The sequence below is a fragment of the Pygocentrus nattereri genome, chromosome 8 (assembly GCF_015220715.1).
Source record: "Pygocentrus nattereri isolate fPygNat1 chromosome 8, fPygNat1.pri, whole genome shotgun sequence".
NCBI classification, from domain to species: Eukaryota; Metazoa; Chordata; class Actinopteri; order Characiformes; family Serrasalmidae; genus Pygocentrus; species Pygocentrus nattereri.
Window position 1 is genome coordinate 27,119,264 of NC_051218.1, and position 19,167 is coordinate 27,138,430.

General features: G+C 37.8%; 1 protein-coding gene across 1 annotated transcript; it reads right to left on the reverse strand.

Moving 5' to 3' along the window:
• Positions 1-5,334: 5,334 nt before the first annotated feature.
• Positions 5,335-7,510, reverse strand: LOC108430887 (type-2 angiotensin II receptor). The gene is made up of 2 exons (XM_017703703.2): positions 7,307-7,510; positions 5,335-6,833 (listed from the first exon to the last, which is right to left on the reverse strand). The coding sequence occupies exon 2, from the start codon at positions 6,786-6,788 to the stop codon at positions 5,709-5,711; it is 1,080 nt and encodes a 359-aa protein (XP_017559192.1). The 5' UTR covers positions 6,789-6,833; positions 7,307-7,510; the 3' UTR covers positions 5,335-5,708.
• Positions 7,511-19,167: the final 11,657 nt, after the last annotated feature.

The following is a 19,167-nucleotide window of genomic DNA, read 5'->3' on the forward strand; positions in this document are numbered from 1 at the left end:
ACTCATGCAGCTCATGCAGCTACCACCACCATGTTTGACTGCAGGCAAGAGACAGTTGTCTTGGTAATTCTTACCAGGATGCCGCCATACATGCTGGACACCATCTGACCCAAACACGTTTATCTTGATCTTGTCAGACCTCAGGACATGGTTCCAGTAATCCATAGTCTTGGACTGCTTATCTTCAGCAAACTGTTGGCTTTCTTGTGCATCAGCTTCAGAAGTTTCAGAAGGCTTACTTCTGGGATGACGATCATGCAGACTGAGTTGATGCGTTGTGCGGCATATGACAGGCTGACCTCCCACTGAATTGTACCAAAAACACCCAATTTAACAGCCCTGCTCCCCATTCACACCTGGAACCTTGTAACTATAACGAATCACATAACACCAAGGAGGGACAAGGAGACAATTGAGCACAATTTGGACATGTTCACTGTGAGGTGTAATCACTTGCCAGCTATTTAGACATTAATGGCTGTATGTTCAGTTATTTTCAGAGGACGGTAAATCTGAACTGCTATACAAGCTGTACACTGACTATTATACTATGAAGTTATATCCAAGTTTCATTTCTAGAATTGTATAATTTTTTTTAGAATTTTCGAATTTAGAACCATTTGCCAACTGTGTTTTGCACACTGTGGAGTTAGACCTCCGCATTTAACCCATCCGGGCAGTGAAACACCCACATGCATGCAGACTCGTGAACACACACGAGTAACACACTAGGGAGTAAGCACACTTTCCTGGAGTGGTGGGCAGCCCTATCCACGGTGCCCAGGGAGCAATTGGGGGTTAGGTGCCTTGCTCAAGGGCACCTCAGTTATGGACTGTCAGCCTATAGTGTTGTCGCTATAATAATAAAATATTTATAAAATAATAATAAAATATTTGCAGAAATGTGAGGGGTGTACTCACTTTTGTGAGATACTTTATACTGTATGCTGTACCTGTCTGTTGGAAACCATTTCTTGTCCTGTATGTCTGAAGGCCAGGTGCAGAATCCAGGTTCTTGATTAGAAGGATCCAGTAATGTGTCTGGATGTCAGTTTCTAAATTCAAACATAACTGAGCAGACAGGGACATGATTTCCACGACTCGTTTTCAATAGTAGAATATATAGTTGTTTAATTGCCATAATAGAAACGTTCAAATATTTTTATGAAAGTATGAAAGTGATAATAGAGATACTGAACAGAATGCTAGTTATTACAAATGAAGCTTTGAGAGTAATATTTCAGAGAGGGGGTGTAAGAAAAACTGTTAAACTGTCATCACAGGTGCATGAACAGGTGTAATGCCATACTTTCAAAAGTGGTGGGGCAAAACTTCTTGATTTAAAAAAAATAAACATCTGGCTAAGTGACAAAATGCATCTAGGCCACTTTGTGTCATGCTAATAACATGTCATAATATATTCATAAACACTGTCCATGTTTATTTGACTCTGCCTTTCACTGGGTTTCACGAACATTTCTGAAGAACATCAGGCTGCTTTTAGACCCAGTTTATTTTTGAAAATCCATCGCAGAGTTTAGGTTTTTCCATTTGTTTTGGTTGGTTTCACACAAATTGTATAGCTGTTTGTTTATTGGTCAGACATTTTGTACTGATACGAGCACTGTCATCACCATAAACCTAAGAAAATGAGATTCTTAAAATCAACGATGGCTTTTTATGATAGGTTTACCTATTTAAATTAAACCAATTAAATTGCTGATGCTTGGCCAAAAATATGACGATTTATGATGAGATCTATGCACCAAAATTAAACATATTTCTTTTTATTTTTATTGCTCTGACATTATTAAGAGGTTATAGAATAAACTAATCTGTGGTGTTACATTATTTTGTTTGGTGTGGTCTATTGTAAAAGGGCATTCACGGCAGAAGCAAACTGAAGCAGGGGTCACTAGAATGACACCAAGACGTGATTTCTGATGGACCACAGTTCAATTGTTTGGCACAGACCAATTACATCCAATAACAAGAGAAGGGAAGTAAAATCAGACCAAGGCTGTGTCACAAGACTCCACACTAACACCATGTGATCAGTACTGCATTCTTCAGTAGTAATTATGTGTGTATTTTGCGCTCTTCTCCACTCAGCTGGCCAGCTACAGTATCTTTAGATAGATAGATCGATTGATACATCGATAGATAAATCAATCTTTATTGATCCTGGAAGGAAATTGCAGTGTTTCTGTAGCAAGACATACAATTGTACATAAACTTACATAAACTATGCAGAAAAATACAAAATAGAAATAAATCTAGATATAAGTTAAAGTTCAAGAGAAATAAAATAAAGTATAAAAGTACATTTACATATTTACAATGCATTTGAGACAGATTTGCTGTATTTACAAGACAGCAGGCACTGAGTGGTATGAGGTAGTCTAACAGCACATATTATAGACATGACTAACTCTGAGTTGCATCAGTATTGTAGTGTAAAGTGCACAGTGAAAAATGTCATTACAGTAATAGTTGTGATATATTGCACAGTGTGTATTATTTAAAGAGGAGATACAGTGATGTGGTTCAGCACAGTTCAGATAGCAGAAGATTAGTACCATCTCTGCAGTAAGGAGAATTGTTGTAGAACCTTATAGCAATAGGTAAGAAAGATCTCACACGGCGCTCTTTAACACAGCACAGCTGTAACAGATGGCCACTGAATGTGCTTCTCCGTTCATCCAGTGTAGCATGCAGACCTCAGCCTCCTCAGGAAGAAGAGATGTCTTTGGCCTCTTTTGTACACTGCAAGAGTGTTATAGCTCCAGTCCAGCTTGTTGTACAAGTGCACACCCAGATATTTGTATGTCCCAATCTTACCTGTTTATCACTGGAAGCACAGAGCTTTAAGGCATGATTATCTATGTGAGTTGTTTTGCTTTGCGTAAGATATCATTCTTAGTCTGTAACAATGGCAGGAACAAAGCTTGGCTTCTACACATAGCATTATATGTTCAAATAAAAGCCATTTATATTCAGCCATAGCTCTACAACATTGTATCTAACATTAAGTGCATTCTTTCAAATATCCAGTAGTGAAAAGCACTTTACGTATTTTTTTTTTTTTTTTTTTTAGGGCTACTCGTTCCAGCATTATGCTGTTAATGCACTTACATTTCTTGCAAAAAAGGCTCATTAAATAGTGGTGGGTCATTGCTGCAGTACCTTGAAAAGTGGTGGTTTAAATGGTTGCTTACCCTTGTGGTTCCAGTTGCCCTGTGAATGAGTTTGGTTGGTTAGTACTGGCTTTACTACACGGTGACTGAGGTACATGGTTCATACCTATAGACATTAGAATGAGTGGCAGACTATTCTTTGTAGAAAATGGGTTTCTGATTCAAGCATAACTGGAATTAGACCTTTTTTGTTCATTTTCAAGACTGGAAGTAAAATAGATGACTATCTTTAATGATGGCGGATGATGTCCTTCAACCTGTTCTTTATGTAATTGTGCTAATGGAGAAACAAGTTTTGGAAACTCTTAATACTGGAGTAACAATAATCAAGTCATTTGATTAAAGTATAAACTCTAGGGATGAGTCATGAATTGTTGAATATTTGAGTAGTCATGAATGTTTAAAAACTGAATAGTGAATTTGGATTTTTGGTATAAAATTTGCTTTACATATTATAGTCTCATATTAAAGAGCCATGTGATGTCTGAACTCTGTTGGAGCCTGTGTCTTATGTTTTTGTCAGTTTCTTATCTATTTACTTCAAAGTATATACATATATACCTGTCCTGCTGGTCAACCAACCAAAAATGTCCAGCCAACAGTGTTCTGTGACAACTGCTACTGATGAAGAACCAGATAATGACTATTACAAACTGTGCAGCAGCAGACAAGCTATTGCCTCTACAAGGCGGACCAACAATTTAGTGTCTGATAGAGCGGAGAGGTGCACTTTTGAAGGCTGTGACTATGGAGTCCATTCTATATGTCTTTTAACTACACTTTTTCATTTAAGGCTGTGATTCAAAATAAGTTCAGTAAGTTTTTTGCAAAGTAATCATGCTGAACATAAATGTATATGGCAAATAATGTTTAAATTTATATGCTTATAAAATGGCTTTAACTGGATACAGAATATGTTTAATTTCTCTGTCATGTGCCATAAGGTTTCCCCTAATGTACAAAATTTACTGAAGTTAAAGCCCATTTAGAATGTGACTCACATGACACTGAGCTGACAGCTGAGGGAGAAATGGCTCAAGCAAAGGTCTTAGTTTCACCTTTTTTCCTGTAGAAAATAATGCAATTTCAGGCCTCTTTTTGTACCAAAACATACCACAAGGATGCAAGCAGCCGTGGTGTTCTACTTGGTTCAGCAGTGCTGGTTGCAGTCCCACACTTAATGTCAGTAATGATGAGTACTGTGTCTGCTGATGTATCCGCTCGCCTTTAATGATGTTTATGGCTAGCAGGCTGTGTGCATGCATCTCTAATGCCATTGACATGGCTTGTTAAGCTTTGCCCAAGCTCCACAGCTCTCGGGAATCCATTAAACTAAAGATTAGCTAAAATAATCTCTTCTCTCTTGCAGCTGAACGCCTACTTATACTGAAATTTACTGAATTTTTAACACCAGTGGAACCAGAAAAAAGACATAAAAAAATTTAAATTGAAATAGAAGGTAACATTACTAATTACCTGCTCTACTGTGCTCTAGATTTTTGTCATTTCTCCCTTTTTTTCTACCCATGCTGACAGGAGTCTGTCGGATTTATTCTTAAGAAATGTGACTCATTTGCAAGACCATGTGCATGACTGAATCAGGCAATTATTACTAAATGCCTCCCTCTGGTGGTTGCAATGAAGTGTAATTTATTTGTTCAAATGTTAGAAAAGTGACAAATCAAGAGCAGGATTTTCTGCTCCTTTTAAGTGCTTCCATAATACAAATGATGTTTTGAGATAAAAGAACAGAGCTGCTGTATAAAATACTAGCACTCTGTGTTTTCTCCTTTCAGGGTGATTCAAATTCCAACATATTACAAGGTTTCAGATTGTGTAATAACTGAATTTGGGAGGATGCCCATGGATTTCTCATGCACTGACATCCGAGAAAGAGTATTACTATGATGAGACTGAAACATTCACCATGAAACTGGTGAGTGCAAGTGTGCTCTGGATGTCTGGTCATAATTGCTGGAATGCGAGGGGATGGCCTTGAATATATACCATTTTCTGTTCCTTAATCCTTGCTGTCATACCCCTTGTAATAAATCAGACTTTCAGGGGCTTATATAACAGCTACAGTTGCAACTAAATGAACAGTGATGCATAATAGTAATGTAAGAATGTCCAAAAGTCATGAATTAAAATTTATTAATAGTACAATGGCTTTACAGACCATGCATTATATATACATATAAATTATAGTTTATATATGCATACAACTGTAATAACGGTTTTGTAATTACAGTCACAATAATCACTCACTGGCATAAGTCTTTTAAGAAAGCTCAGTATTTAGTCCATTAGTCCACAGCAGCTTAATTATTTCCATGCCACTATAATACCATGACAAATTCCCTTCACAATGAATTGTGAGTCATGTTTTCCACCATTCAAAACCTGATAACATATAAAAGCACTAAGTCAATACAATGATGGTTGTGAAAGTCAAGTTAAAAAATATGTACCAATTCCCATTAATGCATGGATGACACTTTTTAAAATCAGTCACACCGTGCCGTTCTCTGGAGTTGCCAAGTCTTTGAGGTCACTCAGCTTCCTAGAGAACGAACTGAGCCTGGTGCTGAAAGAGCCTCGTTTTTGAGACAAATTGGAAGCATGTGTTTGGGTTAGACCTCCTAACTGTTCCCGAAAGTGGTTGCCCACAAAGCAGTAGAGGAAAGGGTTGATAGCACTGTTGGAGAAGCCCAGGCAGATTGTGAAGGGTAACCCAAGGCTGATGGTCTGCACCACCTTGCAGGCTTTCAGAACCTTGAGGCTGACCAGCACGTCCAAGAAAGTGAGCGTATGGAAGGGGAACCAGCAGAAGAAGAAGGCCAAAACCACGGCACCCACCATCTTGAGGACTCTGTCCAGGTTGCTGGTGCTCTTGTCCAAGCCAGGAGCTGTTAGAAGATGTTTCCCGATGCTGCAGTAGCAGCTAGTGATGATGGCAAATGGCAACAGGAAACCCAGGATGTTCTTCATCAAAGCCAAGCCTACAAACCAGCTGTGGCTGTGAAAGTGGATCACGCAGGCGGTCACACTGCTAATATGAAGAGTGTCTCGGAACATCATGGTAGGGATAGTGGTCAGTCCTGCAGCAAACCATACCAAGAAGCAGACCACTCGGGCTCTACATAGGTTCCTGCATCTCTGAGACTTAAGTGGGTGGACAATGGCCATGTAGCGGTCCATGCTCATACAAGTGATGAAGAAGATGCTAGCATACAAATTGAGGGTGAGTAGACCCCCACACAACTTGCACATTAGCTGACCAAAGATCCAGTCATAATCGAAGGAGTAGTAGACCGCCCAGAAAGGAAGGCTAAGGAGAAAGAGTAGGTCGGAGAGTGCTAGGTTGAGAATGTAAGTGTTGGCCACTGTTTTACGGATAGAGGTCTGACAGAGGACAAATACCACGAGTCCATTTCCAATAATACCCAGGGCAAAAATAATGCTGTAGATGGTCGGGATTAGGATATTCTGGTGTTGGACTGGAGGGCTTGTCTGGCAAGTTGAATGCAGTTCATATTCCTCCACTGATGTGTTGTTCAGCGATATGTTGAAATGAAGCAATCCAGTCATTGTGGAATCCTGACTGTACTTGCTGTGAGGTTGTATATGGTCTTTCTAGAAAGCAAAAGATGTATGTGGTTACACAGGAACATTTTAGACAATTAAAATGAACATAAATCCAATTTGGCTGCATGTAAATGTATAAATTGATTCTAATATGCCAGTACAGCGAGCTTTCATAAGTTTCAAATAATTAATTTAATTTAATTTAATAATTTAAGGAAACAAAATTCTGATTCTACATTCTGAAAAAAGGAAAAAGAAATTTTAGTTGTGTTGATGAAAGTCAGCAGTATAACATTAAGAAAAAAGTCATCATAAAATATATATCCAGTATCCCTCACTTTCCAAAGTGGTGAAACATTGTGTGTGTATATATATACATATATACATATATAACTTTAACTAAGCTTAAAGTCAAAACAGTGTCAAGATGTAAATTCACTGATCTAAACTTCCACTATTACTAAAATTATGAATACTTTGCTGTATCTTTAGCACTGAGCACTTAAACTCAAACAAATTACCTTGTAGTTCTTGAGTCCTTGAGCAATGTGAGGACACCAGGAGCCCCTTGCTGAGTTTTATACCCTTGCACTCCCCCACACGGAATTCGCCATGCTCAACACACAGCCGGACACATGCCAGAAGCGCCTGCGAAGGGGAAATATGTTGGTTTGCCCCGTTTCTTGTGCTGCATTAAAACCAGCTGAGACGTTCTGGAGAGGATAAAGACGTGAAGAGAAATCAAATCAACATATCAGAGTCCTTTCTAAATGAGTAAGGTTTTGCTGAAGCCTGCCTGAACATCAAACAGCATGACAAACTGTAGTGCTTTCTGGCTAATCAAGCAGAACTAACACACCAACCTGGCTACATCCTCTGAGTTAAGAAACCTTAGATTCGATATTACGTGGTGTACTGAACTTTTTTGGAGATGGGCCACTGGTCGGCTCAATTACAATGGAACTTTTTCCTCCCTTTCTGGTGTAAATTGTGAAACAGTTGCACAACTGCAGAGGAAGTGAACTCAACCAGGCTAGGGAGAGCAGATTCCCTCCAGTGGTTTTTATTAAAGCTTCTTAGGAAACTTAATGAAGGCCATGTTTACCTCCATGTGTCTAGTTACAGCACAAAGCCTTTGATCAATAATGAGTGAAAATACGGATAAAGCTGGTATGGACCTCTGCACTGCATAATTTACAACACAAGCATGAGGAAAACATGTAAAACATGACATGCAAAATATAGGATATATATGTATACATATATGGTGTATACATGCTGCATCTTCTCAGAAGGAACATTTAATGGTTTTGCATATTAAACATCAAATACAACAAAATCTACAGAATCCTATGGGTTTAAAAAGGAGACACTTGCATGACATTTTAAGATATGATGTTGCTTCCACACCTTAGAAAGATGGTTCTAATGAAGATTGAAGACAGCTGTGGGGAATAGTTTCCTGTCATCAGCTGCAAATAAAATGTCTCTTTTTTTCATCTACATATAAGACTTTGTCAAGCTGTTTCTTAACAAAGACACACAGTGCTCTTGCTTTATTGAGATAATGAACCCAGACAGAGGCAATAACTGAAAACCGTGACCATGTCACTCCAAGGCTGCCTGTATTTGGCATGCCCTGCATAAAAGTGGGCTCATCCTGTAGACGGCAAGGTCACACAGGGTGCAGCTTACATTTATTGACCTAAAACTGGCATTTATGAGACTGACAGCACATAAAGGCTTTCTTGTGTAAAATACAGACAATAAAGACTGTATTTTTATTACCTGCAGGCTTGACAGAAATGTAATTCCTATGGAACTGAAATGGATCATTTCAGCTACATAGTGAAAGCTAGATATGTATCAATTCTGAATGTGTATAATCACTGATTTAGTGACCTTTATTTTGTATGTGTCCTCTACAGCTATATTCTGGCATGTGTGAACTACTAATGACAGTCAGCGCCATCCTTTGATGCTTTTCATTTTCTCTGAAAGGGAAGCTATTAAGGCTTGGGTAATGGTTGAATTGATATGAATAAAGGCTAAAAAGTAAATGTAAATTCAGCAATTCAACCCTCAACATCAGTGTACAGAAAATTTGAAGACTGAAATTAAATGGAAAAGCAAATGAACAACAAGTTATGTAACCAATTGCATAACACTTTATAGAACCCTGCTACACAACGCTGCCAAAATGGTTCGATGTCACAGCAGATGTTATATGCTGTTTTGAGTTAGTATGACAGATTATGTTCAGTAATATAACAGTGTCATGTTACCTTTACTGGTAATTGTCATGACATATGTCAAAATGCCTAAAGTAATTTCTGGTAATGTCACATTGTTATTATGTATTATATATTACTGAGTCTGCCATGACAACTCAACAGCCTGTGATATGTCAATTTTATGTAGCAGTATGTTGAAGTAATGTTGATTCTACAAGTGGTAACAACTGCTTGTTGTAAATTCCTTTTCTCTTTAAGGTTGTGTTCATATATAGAGATTAAACGTTAAGTGATAGTTTGGCAAAAAAATAAATAAATAAATAAACAGAATTTTATTGTTACTCGAGTGCAGACAAGCCAAGACATGTTTGAATGCTTGTTTGCTTCTTAGGTTTTGTGCTGCAGCCACAAGGGTAATGTAACTATGGAAGTTTATGCCCAACAATTAGCATCATGTAAACAAGAAGCAGCCGAATAGGAAGCCGACTTTAGCTTCGTCCTTCTTATGTGGCGGTCACGCAGACGTGTCACTGATAGAGAACGACAGGCGACGCGGCATCTAAGTATGTGTATCTATGGTTTAGGCTAACAATAACATTAGCTAACTCCACTTCATAGTGAGAGAGATAGAAATAACATTATTAACAGCTCTTTAGAGTTGTTTATATATTTCTCTACAGTATTTGGAAACACTGACTCCAGTATTGCCATGCATTGCTGTTTACAGTAAGTTAATGTCATTAAAAATGCTGTAATCACAATGTAACACTCCACAATTCCTCCACCTCTAGATGGAAATTAAGAGGCCACAACTCTGTTGAAGGTCAGATGAGATTTCTACCACTTTGGCGAATAATGAAGCTGACTTCAGGTTTGTGTAAGAAGGTGCTAATGTTAATATATTATGAATATCTACACAGATTAAGCAAACTATATTTACCTAGCTACAAAGTATTGACTATCACAAATATTAACTTACATAAAGTTAAGATCCCCTGAATAGACGATTAAATGAAATAAGCTTAATATACCATAGATAAAACAATGGCATCAACAGTTTCTTGCATGACCAATTACACATCCATCTACACATAAACAGTAATTCGCTTTCTGAATGCAATATTCTTGAAACAGGTACTGAATGCAGTTTGGCGGCGCTGTTGACGGGCCTGCTGGACAAGTGCGGCACCTATGGCCTAATCCCTTATTTTTGCCTTTACCTTGCTAACAAGCAACCGAGTGAAAACCCAATAGCCAGCTATACTGACCATAATTTGCCACAAATCCAAAATGTAAGTGATTCTTCCTTCTTGTAATGACTTACTGCTTTACTGTGTGTATAGATTCTGAACAAGGCCTTATTTTTTGTGTGTGTTCAGCTTTAGCAGTTGCCATCTGATGTTACTGTGCAGATAAAGTAAAATCAGTGACCCACCCCCAGGTCTGATATGATTCGCTTACAACTTATGAGGTCTGATAAGATTGGCTTACAGCTTTACGAGGTCCGATATGATTGACCGAACTTATCACGGTTTGAGATGTAAGTTTGCACATTGCTTATTAGTAGGATTTAATTAAAATTAATCTTAAAATTCCATTACATGTTAGCTACATTAATCTCATTGTTAAAACTAAATAAACATACTTAAGATGCCTTGACTGCTTGACTAAATTTAGGGTACACATTTGATTAGAACTATTGCTTTAAGCTGCAACTAAAAAGGATTTTAATGACTGACCATTTACATAATAATGTATTTCAAAAATAGTCCTAATCAATAGTATTGTACTGTATTTTCAACAATAATCACGTTAGAAAAAATAAGATTTAAAAAATTACTGTTTTCTTTTTCTAAATATTTTATGGTCAAAATGTACAGTGCTGCTCCTCCTATAGCTTCTGTGCTATAGCCTAAACTTTGCAGGATTCTAGAATCAACACCCAAATATGTTCTTTTAAACACGAGTAAATAACTGAAATTTCTTTCTGTTATTTCAAATTAATATTTGTCTCTGTGACGTTATGTCAACAACAAAATGTCTTTTGGAACCAAATGCCAGTCAAAGTGCTGCTGATAAAAGAGATTTCAGAGAAAGGAATTTCAGAGAAGTGCACATGTAGGAGCGGAAGTGACAGAAATAGCAGTGGGTCATGAAGCAGTGGGCCAGTGAGCCACGAGTGGAATGGCACTGCGGCCCAACCGTCCACTAAAGCCCCTTTAGCTGTCCTGCTCTGGAGACATGGGAAAGCAGAGGTCCCCAGGCCACGCACGCATTCTGCTTATATAATCACGCTCTGTTTCTCTTTTTATTTGGTGATAAGCAAGGATGTTTGTTTTTTGCTGCTGGTTTCACATCTCTGTCCCATGGTCGGACAACTCCCCCTCCAGCTAGACTGTGGGAAGATAAATCTTGGAGAGAGACAGCAAAAGATACAGAGAGGGAGAGAGAGAGAGAGAAAATGCAAGAGGAAGTCAGGGTAGTTGACCCTGAGGGGGCTGCAGCCTAATGCCTCAGTGCTAATAGACTCATTATGACAGTACCACAAACAAAAAAGTGGTGTTTGACTCTTTAAATGGCATGTAATAGGGAGTTTGAGGTGTTAAACCTGTGTCAATCTCTTCCTTAATCACTGTGACCTGCATTTCATAACACACAGGTTATGATCTAATTTCTTGCAAAGCTATTCTAAAGTCTATTTATGTAAAGTGTTTGACTATAGTAGAATGAACAGCTGATGAGCTTCTTATCAAAGGAAAATATACTTTCCTTTCCAAAAAGCAATTGAAACTAGAGGTTAATCTTTCCTGCTTAAGGCACACTTATGTTTTTCAAAGTATTTTCTTTAAAACTGTATTAATCTTATATTTGTATATAAAAATAGTGCCTATTTTACCTCAGCATTTTTTCAATCTTGTTTACAGTGATCATGTAAACAAAGCAACTATGTGGCAACAAAAATAAAATACTAACAAAATACTGATAGTTGCAAAATTACCCTTGTTTTTCTGTTTCTGGTCATGGTACAGTTTATACTGAAATAGACTTTAAAATATTCACAGATGCTTCTACATTCATTGTTTTTGAATGAAGCAATAAATGCTTGAAACTTGTGTGCATTTTTCTTGTGTACTTGTCTGCATTCAAAATATAGGAGAAATAAGAACTAAATGCTTTATGGTCTCTTCTAAGCTTGATCTCTGACTTTTTCTGCTATGAGAGCTACTGTTTTATCCCCTTGAAGATAATCCTTCATTATGAACTTCTTAGAACACATTCTCCTACCAGTAACTGTCCTTAGGCCTCTCCTCTCCCTGGTCTCCCTATGCCTCTCCTCTTTCCCCTCCCATAGTCTTTTTGTTAAAGCTACATGAAAAAAATCACACAGTCTGCATGTTGTAACAACAGAATGTTTGATTGTTGCAAATAAATCTCGGTCTCTATCCAGTCCGTGCATTTTTACTACAGACCTTATAATGGCTTTGATTTCAGAAGCAGCAACTCAAATCTGAGTCGTTAACACGTATCACTTTCTATTGAGAGCTGGAAAATTTACTTTTCCACATGGTATAAAAAAAACCCAAAAACAGGGGACTACTTTGCTGCGTCCTGCATTCATCCGTGTATTTTGAGAAATATGTTTTGGGGCAAAACCTTCTCAAAACAAACATAAAATAATAGCTCAGACATCAGGCAGCAGATATGTACATTTCATGTTCATTTTGTGTAATGCAGCCTTCGGAGGCTTTGAACTCTTCAGACATCCGGTTCCTATCACAACCATTGTGAACAATTCTGATAAAGTATTATATATTATGAAGCTTTTTGACAAGGTAGACTATAAGGAGCCAGGCAAGATAACCTGTTTTAACAAAACAGCAATTATTATGACTAAATGCCTGCCCCCGGCTCACCATATGTACACTCCTCCAGAATATCACTTGTTCTGTTTGGGTCTTCAAGATTCTACTGCAACAGAACTATTCAACTATTTGGTATATATTGTATGCAATATATATATATATATATATATATATATATATATATATATATATGCAGTTTAATGTGGACAACTTAAAAAGAGCTTGCTGATGGATTATCAACAATAAACACAGCTTTCACCATATAGTACTTTATAAATACACCACAGACTGGCTGCCTACCATTAACACACAGACTGAGAGGGGGGACTGTGTAGCACCATGATTTTCCATTGGCTAAATAGGGTGTAGGCTGGACTTGGGGTGCATGTGGCAAAAGACATTATAATTTGAGAGATGGTAAAATAACCATAAGTGATTTTCACTTACATAAACAATTCTCTAGAACAGGGGTCACAAGTCCTGTCCACAAAGGGCCGGTGTGGTGAAAGGTTTTATTCCAAACAAGCAGAACTCATTTTTTAAAATAGTTGGTCTCAGTCTTCAAACAATTGATTAGTTGAACTGACTGCTCCTGTTTGATTGGAATGGAAACCTGAGGCCACACAAGCTGTTTGCTGATAAGATTGATGACACCTTACCCTAAATGTTTGAAATTGAAACTGGAGCCCTTTCCATCCCAACTTTTACTGCTTCCATTACAGCTTCTGTTCTTTTTGGGAGCCTTGCTTTCAGTTTTACAAAAAAGGCATATTTTTCCAGGATATTTTTCCACAGACGTTCCATCTTAAAAGTTGGTTTAGAAGTTTCTGTTTCTTGCAAAAAAAAGAAGGTGGTTGATTGAAATTACATCCTAAAATTACATCATTTAGGTTCTTATTTTTAGCTTGCATATTCACTAGTAATAGTGACTGTGCTTCTTTTAAGCTTGCATAAATGGATAGTGTAGTGGATATCCACCACCTCACAACTGGAGTACAGGCACAACAATAGGCTTGTTTGATGAAACAGTCCTGTGTAGATCCTTTGCCACCTGCAAATCCTTTGCTACATGAGTGTAAGGTGGAAAGAAAGCTAAACTGTGTTACCTATCTAACTGTCTAGTTAGACATTATCATTTATGCATGTTTCATGATATAGGGGTGTAACAACGAAGACCAGAGCTGCTACATTTATTGTTTTTAACATTGTTTTTTTTTTCAATTGTTTTTTCTTCAATTTTAACATTGAAGTGTCCTACAAAAGAGATATCATTTTGATATAATTAGGCTGCATTAAGATGGTGAGGCTGTGGATTGCAGATTTACTTTGATGTAGAAAGATGGTGTTCAAGCCACTCACTAACAGAACTTACGACCCTCAAACTGCACAATTCAATGCTTAATGTTAACACTCGTAATTCAAGTCTCAAAGGATGATAATTACCTGAGCCTCTCCAATGGAGTGCTAATCACTTGGACAGTTCAAGATGAAATACAAATATGTGCAGTTACATGAGTTGTGACTCATGATTTTCCTAATATCTCAACCATAAAATGTAACATTATGGAACACAATTGCTGAAGTTTATCTGGGCTGAGTAGGAGGAATTAAATCTGTAAAACAGGTGGCTTCCTTGTGCTTCAGAGGCAGATTTTGGTGGAATATTCTTCTCTATCTAAACATAGCCTGCATCGTAATTTTGAGGTAAGCTGAGACATTATTTTGATATAACAGTCAAATTTTCAAGAAACAAACTGTAACTTTCAGCACACCACTTCCAAAAACAGAGATGTGATAGATAGCAGTGATATTATTCTCCATATATAACCTTACGACCACCTCCTTGTTTCTACACTCAATGTCCATTTTATCAGCTCCACTTACTATATAGGTGCACTTTGTAGTTCTACAATTACAGACTGTAGTCCATCTGTTTCTCTGATGCTATGTAAGCCCCCTTTTACTCATTCTCAGCATTGCTGTAACACTGACATGATGTTGGAGTGTTAGTGGGTGTTGAGCTAGTACAAGTCGATCAGACACAGCAGTGCTACTGGAGTTTTCTAAAAACTTTGTCCACTCACTGTCCACTCTATTAGACACACCTACCTTGTCAGCCCACCTTGTAGAGGTAAAGCAAGAGACGATTATCTCTTGCTGTACAGTTTGTGTTGATCATCTTCTAATCCTTCATCAGTGGTCATAAAACGCTGCCCAAACGCGGCTGGATATTTTTGGTTGGTGGACTATTCTCAGTCCAGCAGTGACAATGAGGTGTTTAAAAACTCCAGCAGCACTGCTGTGACTGATCCACTCAGACCAGTGCAACATATACTAACACACCACCACCATATCACTCTAGTGCTGAGAATGATCCACCACCCAAATAGGACCTGCTCTGTGAGGGTCCATGGGGGTCCTGACCACAGAAGAACAGGGTAAAAGGGGGCTTACAAAGTATCAGAGAAACAGATGGACTACAGTCTGTAACTGTAGAACTAAAAAGTGCGCCTATATAGTAAGTAGAGCTGATCAAATGGACAATGAGCGTAGACATAATATTATGCCTGATCGATGTATAGTCTAGAACGTGTAGTGTTTCTGGTAAATAACGCTGTACATCTTCCATGGCTTACATGGATTACAACTGTTTGGCCTCAAGGCTATTTTTTTTAACTCTTTCCCCAATCGAAGATGATCATCTCAACAAGCTCAATGACTTTATATTTAAACACACCACTGCAATACCACAATAAGAGTCCAACAAGGTGACCAACATTGTATGTATCTCCTTTTGTAAATGTCTAAATAGCATAATAATCTACATAATGTAATTAATAAAATGTATTTAACAAAACTGAATAAAATGATTGATTACTGATATCAACATCAGTCAAAATAAGAGATTAATTGTCAGTTAATTGCATCAGCCTGGAAATTCCATATTGGTGCATTACTTAATAGTTCTTTAACTAAAAACATGAAAAACAGTTTGAAGGTAATGAGTTTGTTGTGTTTAAAACTATCTGGCTATAAATACCATCTGGTTTTAAAAATGCAGTAGCAGTAGGCCACTGTGCCATTGTGTCACTTTATGTGAAACCGTCTCACTAATTCCCATCCCTAAATTGTAGCTTGACAACTGTAACCAGGCATGGTGACCTCTTTCAAGCTTTCAGAATGTTCCAATATGCCACAACATTGCAGCACATGGTCTATGTTTTAGTCCTGTGCCCACGCTAGGGGTCCTGTGCTATAACAGTGAGCTGTTGGTTTTCTTGATTCTATTTTTTGCAAAACTTACTCTATTCCTGTGGGCAGAGCCACAAGAGTTTCAACGGGATCAAGCCCAGTTCTGGAGCTTGATTCATTTTATCCTTTGCCATTTTCCTCGGGCAATGAAAAAGGCCTTTATCCAATTTGCTCTGCGTGCTTATACAGTAAATGGACAGGACTGAGGGCATACAGCAATGAGAGTGACCATGTCTACCATTTCACGGGGTTGTTTCATGCCTTGTTCTATCAAAGCCTTTCCCATTCAGCTGTGAAGCTGATTACTCTGACTTACGACCCTCTGACTGCACAGTACTGTACAGTTTAATGCTCTTTCTGTTTTAACACTCTAGATTCAAGCAGCAACGGGTGATAATTACCTGAGCCTTTCCAGTGGAGTGCTAATCACTTGGACAGCTTAAGATGAAAGACATATATATGCAGTTACTGAGCTGTGATGAAATGTCATAGCATGGAGCATGGGGTTTCGCCGACAGCAACTATATATATATATATATATATATATATATATATATATATACACACACACACACTATATATACAAAAGAATTCGCTCATCTGCTTTACACCACTGCATTCAATGCTTTGTATTGCACTTGGTGATGTGAGGCTTGGATGCAGCTGCTCAACCATGGAAGGCCATTTCATGAAGCTCTCTATGCACTGTTCTTGAGCTAATCTGAAGGCCACATGAAGTCTGTAGCGACTGACTATGACTCTGCCCCAATGTATATACATTGGGGCAGAGTCATAGTCAGTCGCTACAGACTCAGTCGCTACAGCTCATATATATATATATATATATATATATATATATATATATATATGAGCAGTAGCACAAAAAAGCTTACATTCGACAAAAAGTTCAGTTTAGTGCAGCAAACAAGGACAGTGTCATTGTTTTGAAGTACAACTCTTGAATGAAGCACCAAAGGAGGCTTGAGTGGTAAATACATCAAGAGCAATTTAAGAAGGGAGGCTCAAGAGGGCCACTGAATCAGATGTTGGTCATCCATAAATAATGAAATCTGACTTTGTGGGTGTAACGTCAGGGAGCAAGGAGGCAGACACATACGCTGAGATAAGTGACTTATATTGAAGGCAAATCCAGGGTCGCGGTCATGACAGTGCAGATTCATATATCCAACACGAATAGCACGAGAGTCAGACATAACAAAACCTCAAAACAGACAAACAGTTCCAACAGAACAAACAATACATCCAACAAGCATACATCCAACAAAGACCTGTATTGCCAGGTGGTTTCTACGTTATTTTACATATTTGTTAGGGCACCGCTATGAGGCTGCTAAAGTGTCCCAAGGTAGTTGTTAGTGTTTCTAGGTGGTTGCTTTAGTGTTTCTGGGGTATGGCTGGGCTTTTGCAATGTTGTCCTAGGTGGTTACTAAGGTTAGGCTTTGTGATTGCTATGGTATCTTGAGTGGTTGCTAAGTTCATATGTTATTCCAGGTGGTTTCTAGGGTGTTGATATGCAGTTACTGTGGTACACTGTAAAACCTACCTGCACATCTTAAAGAATAAATTAAAAGTTGGAGTAACTTAATCTGAAAAATTCAAACTAACTCAAGTTGACAATACTTGTAAATGCAGACAGGTCTGTAAGGTGTTGTTTTTAAAGATTTGGTATGCCTGTGTTGCTTTGCCCCTTTTCTACTAATATTTACACGCTTTTAATGAAAGTCTTTTTACTCCATTTGTTAGTCCTAGTTTTAAATGTTAAAAGTGGTGGAACTAGTTCAAGCACATTGAACTAGTCTCGTCCACCAGGAACAGCTGGTCACCTCAGCACAAGTAAAATATGTTTTAAAATTTTGTAGCCAAAAGATCAGTTGATTCAGTGCTTGAGCTGTTGAAGTATTCTATATCAGTAAACTATGTAACAGACAGCATAAATTTTTGGATTTGGGCTTCTCATGCTTTTCTTATAACTGTGTTTGAATGATTTTATTACAATGACCTTTCAGCATCACTTGATAAATGTTTTGTCAATACAACCTTCTTGAGTAAAACCCACTTCGTTCCTATTGCCCAAAGAAGCAGTTTAACAGAGCTGAAAATACTGTGTTAATATGTAACATTAGAGTCCTGATAACACCAGTCACCAAAATATCAGTGGCAAAAATGTTTTCTGAACAAGATACATATTATTAAATGTAATATAATGCTAACGATATAAAAAGTAAGTATGGATTATAGAAATTGTTTTATACAAATTCAAGTTCAACGTCTTAAAAATATTGTTTTTCTCAAATGTTAAAAATTGTTTTTGTGACAAGCTGTTTTACATATGCAGATCGACTATGCAACAGGATGAAAAAAGGAAACATCAGAGAAATCATAAGGGAAAAGTATTATTTAATCTTAGGTCAAATATACAGCTTTACATATTGACTCCTGGAGCTGTGCCAAATATTTTAAGCATCTTTTTAAGCCCTGCAAATGGTTGTGACATGGTTTCCCACTCCAAATGGAGACTGACCCAGGTATTTCTAAAAGAAAGGACAGGACAAGGTAGGTGTTTCTAATAAAGTGGCCAGTGAGTCGAAGTAAAAGGTAGGTGTTTCTTATGAAGTGGCCAGTAGAAGGAAGGACAAGGTAGGTGTTTCTAATACCGTGGCCAGTGAGAGGAAGTACAAGGCAGGTTTTTCTTATAAAGTGGAAAACTGGTGTTATCAGGACTCTTATATTAAATTTTAACATAGTATTTTCAATTCTATTAAACTACTTCCTTGGGTCTCATCAGCGATGATATCTGGGTGGATTAATTTTCTTGGTTGTGTAGGAGCACATCATTTGGACTCCTAGTAAAAACATGATCCTGGGGCCACTCAGCCAGCCTCCTAGCCAAATAGGAGCATTCCGTACTGCTGCTGGTCTGTGTCCTCCTATATCCTACCCACCTACAATCAGTGTAGCCAAGCACTTTAATCTGTTAACTATAAAAGCAATACATTTGACTGAAGACCTATT

Excerpts from the sequence above, each read along its gene's own strand:
- LOC108430887 (XM_017703703.2), bottom strand. The coding sequence starts at position 6,788 with ATGACTGGATTGCTTCATTTCAACATATCGCTGAACAACACATCAGTG.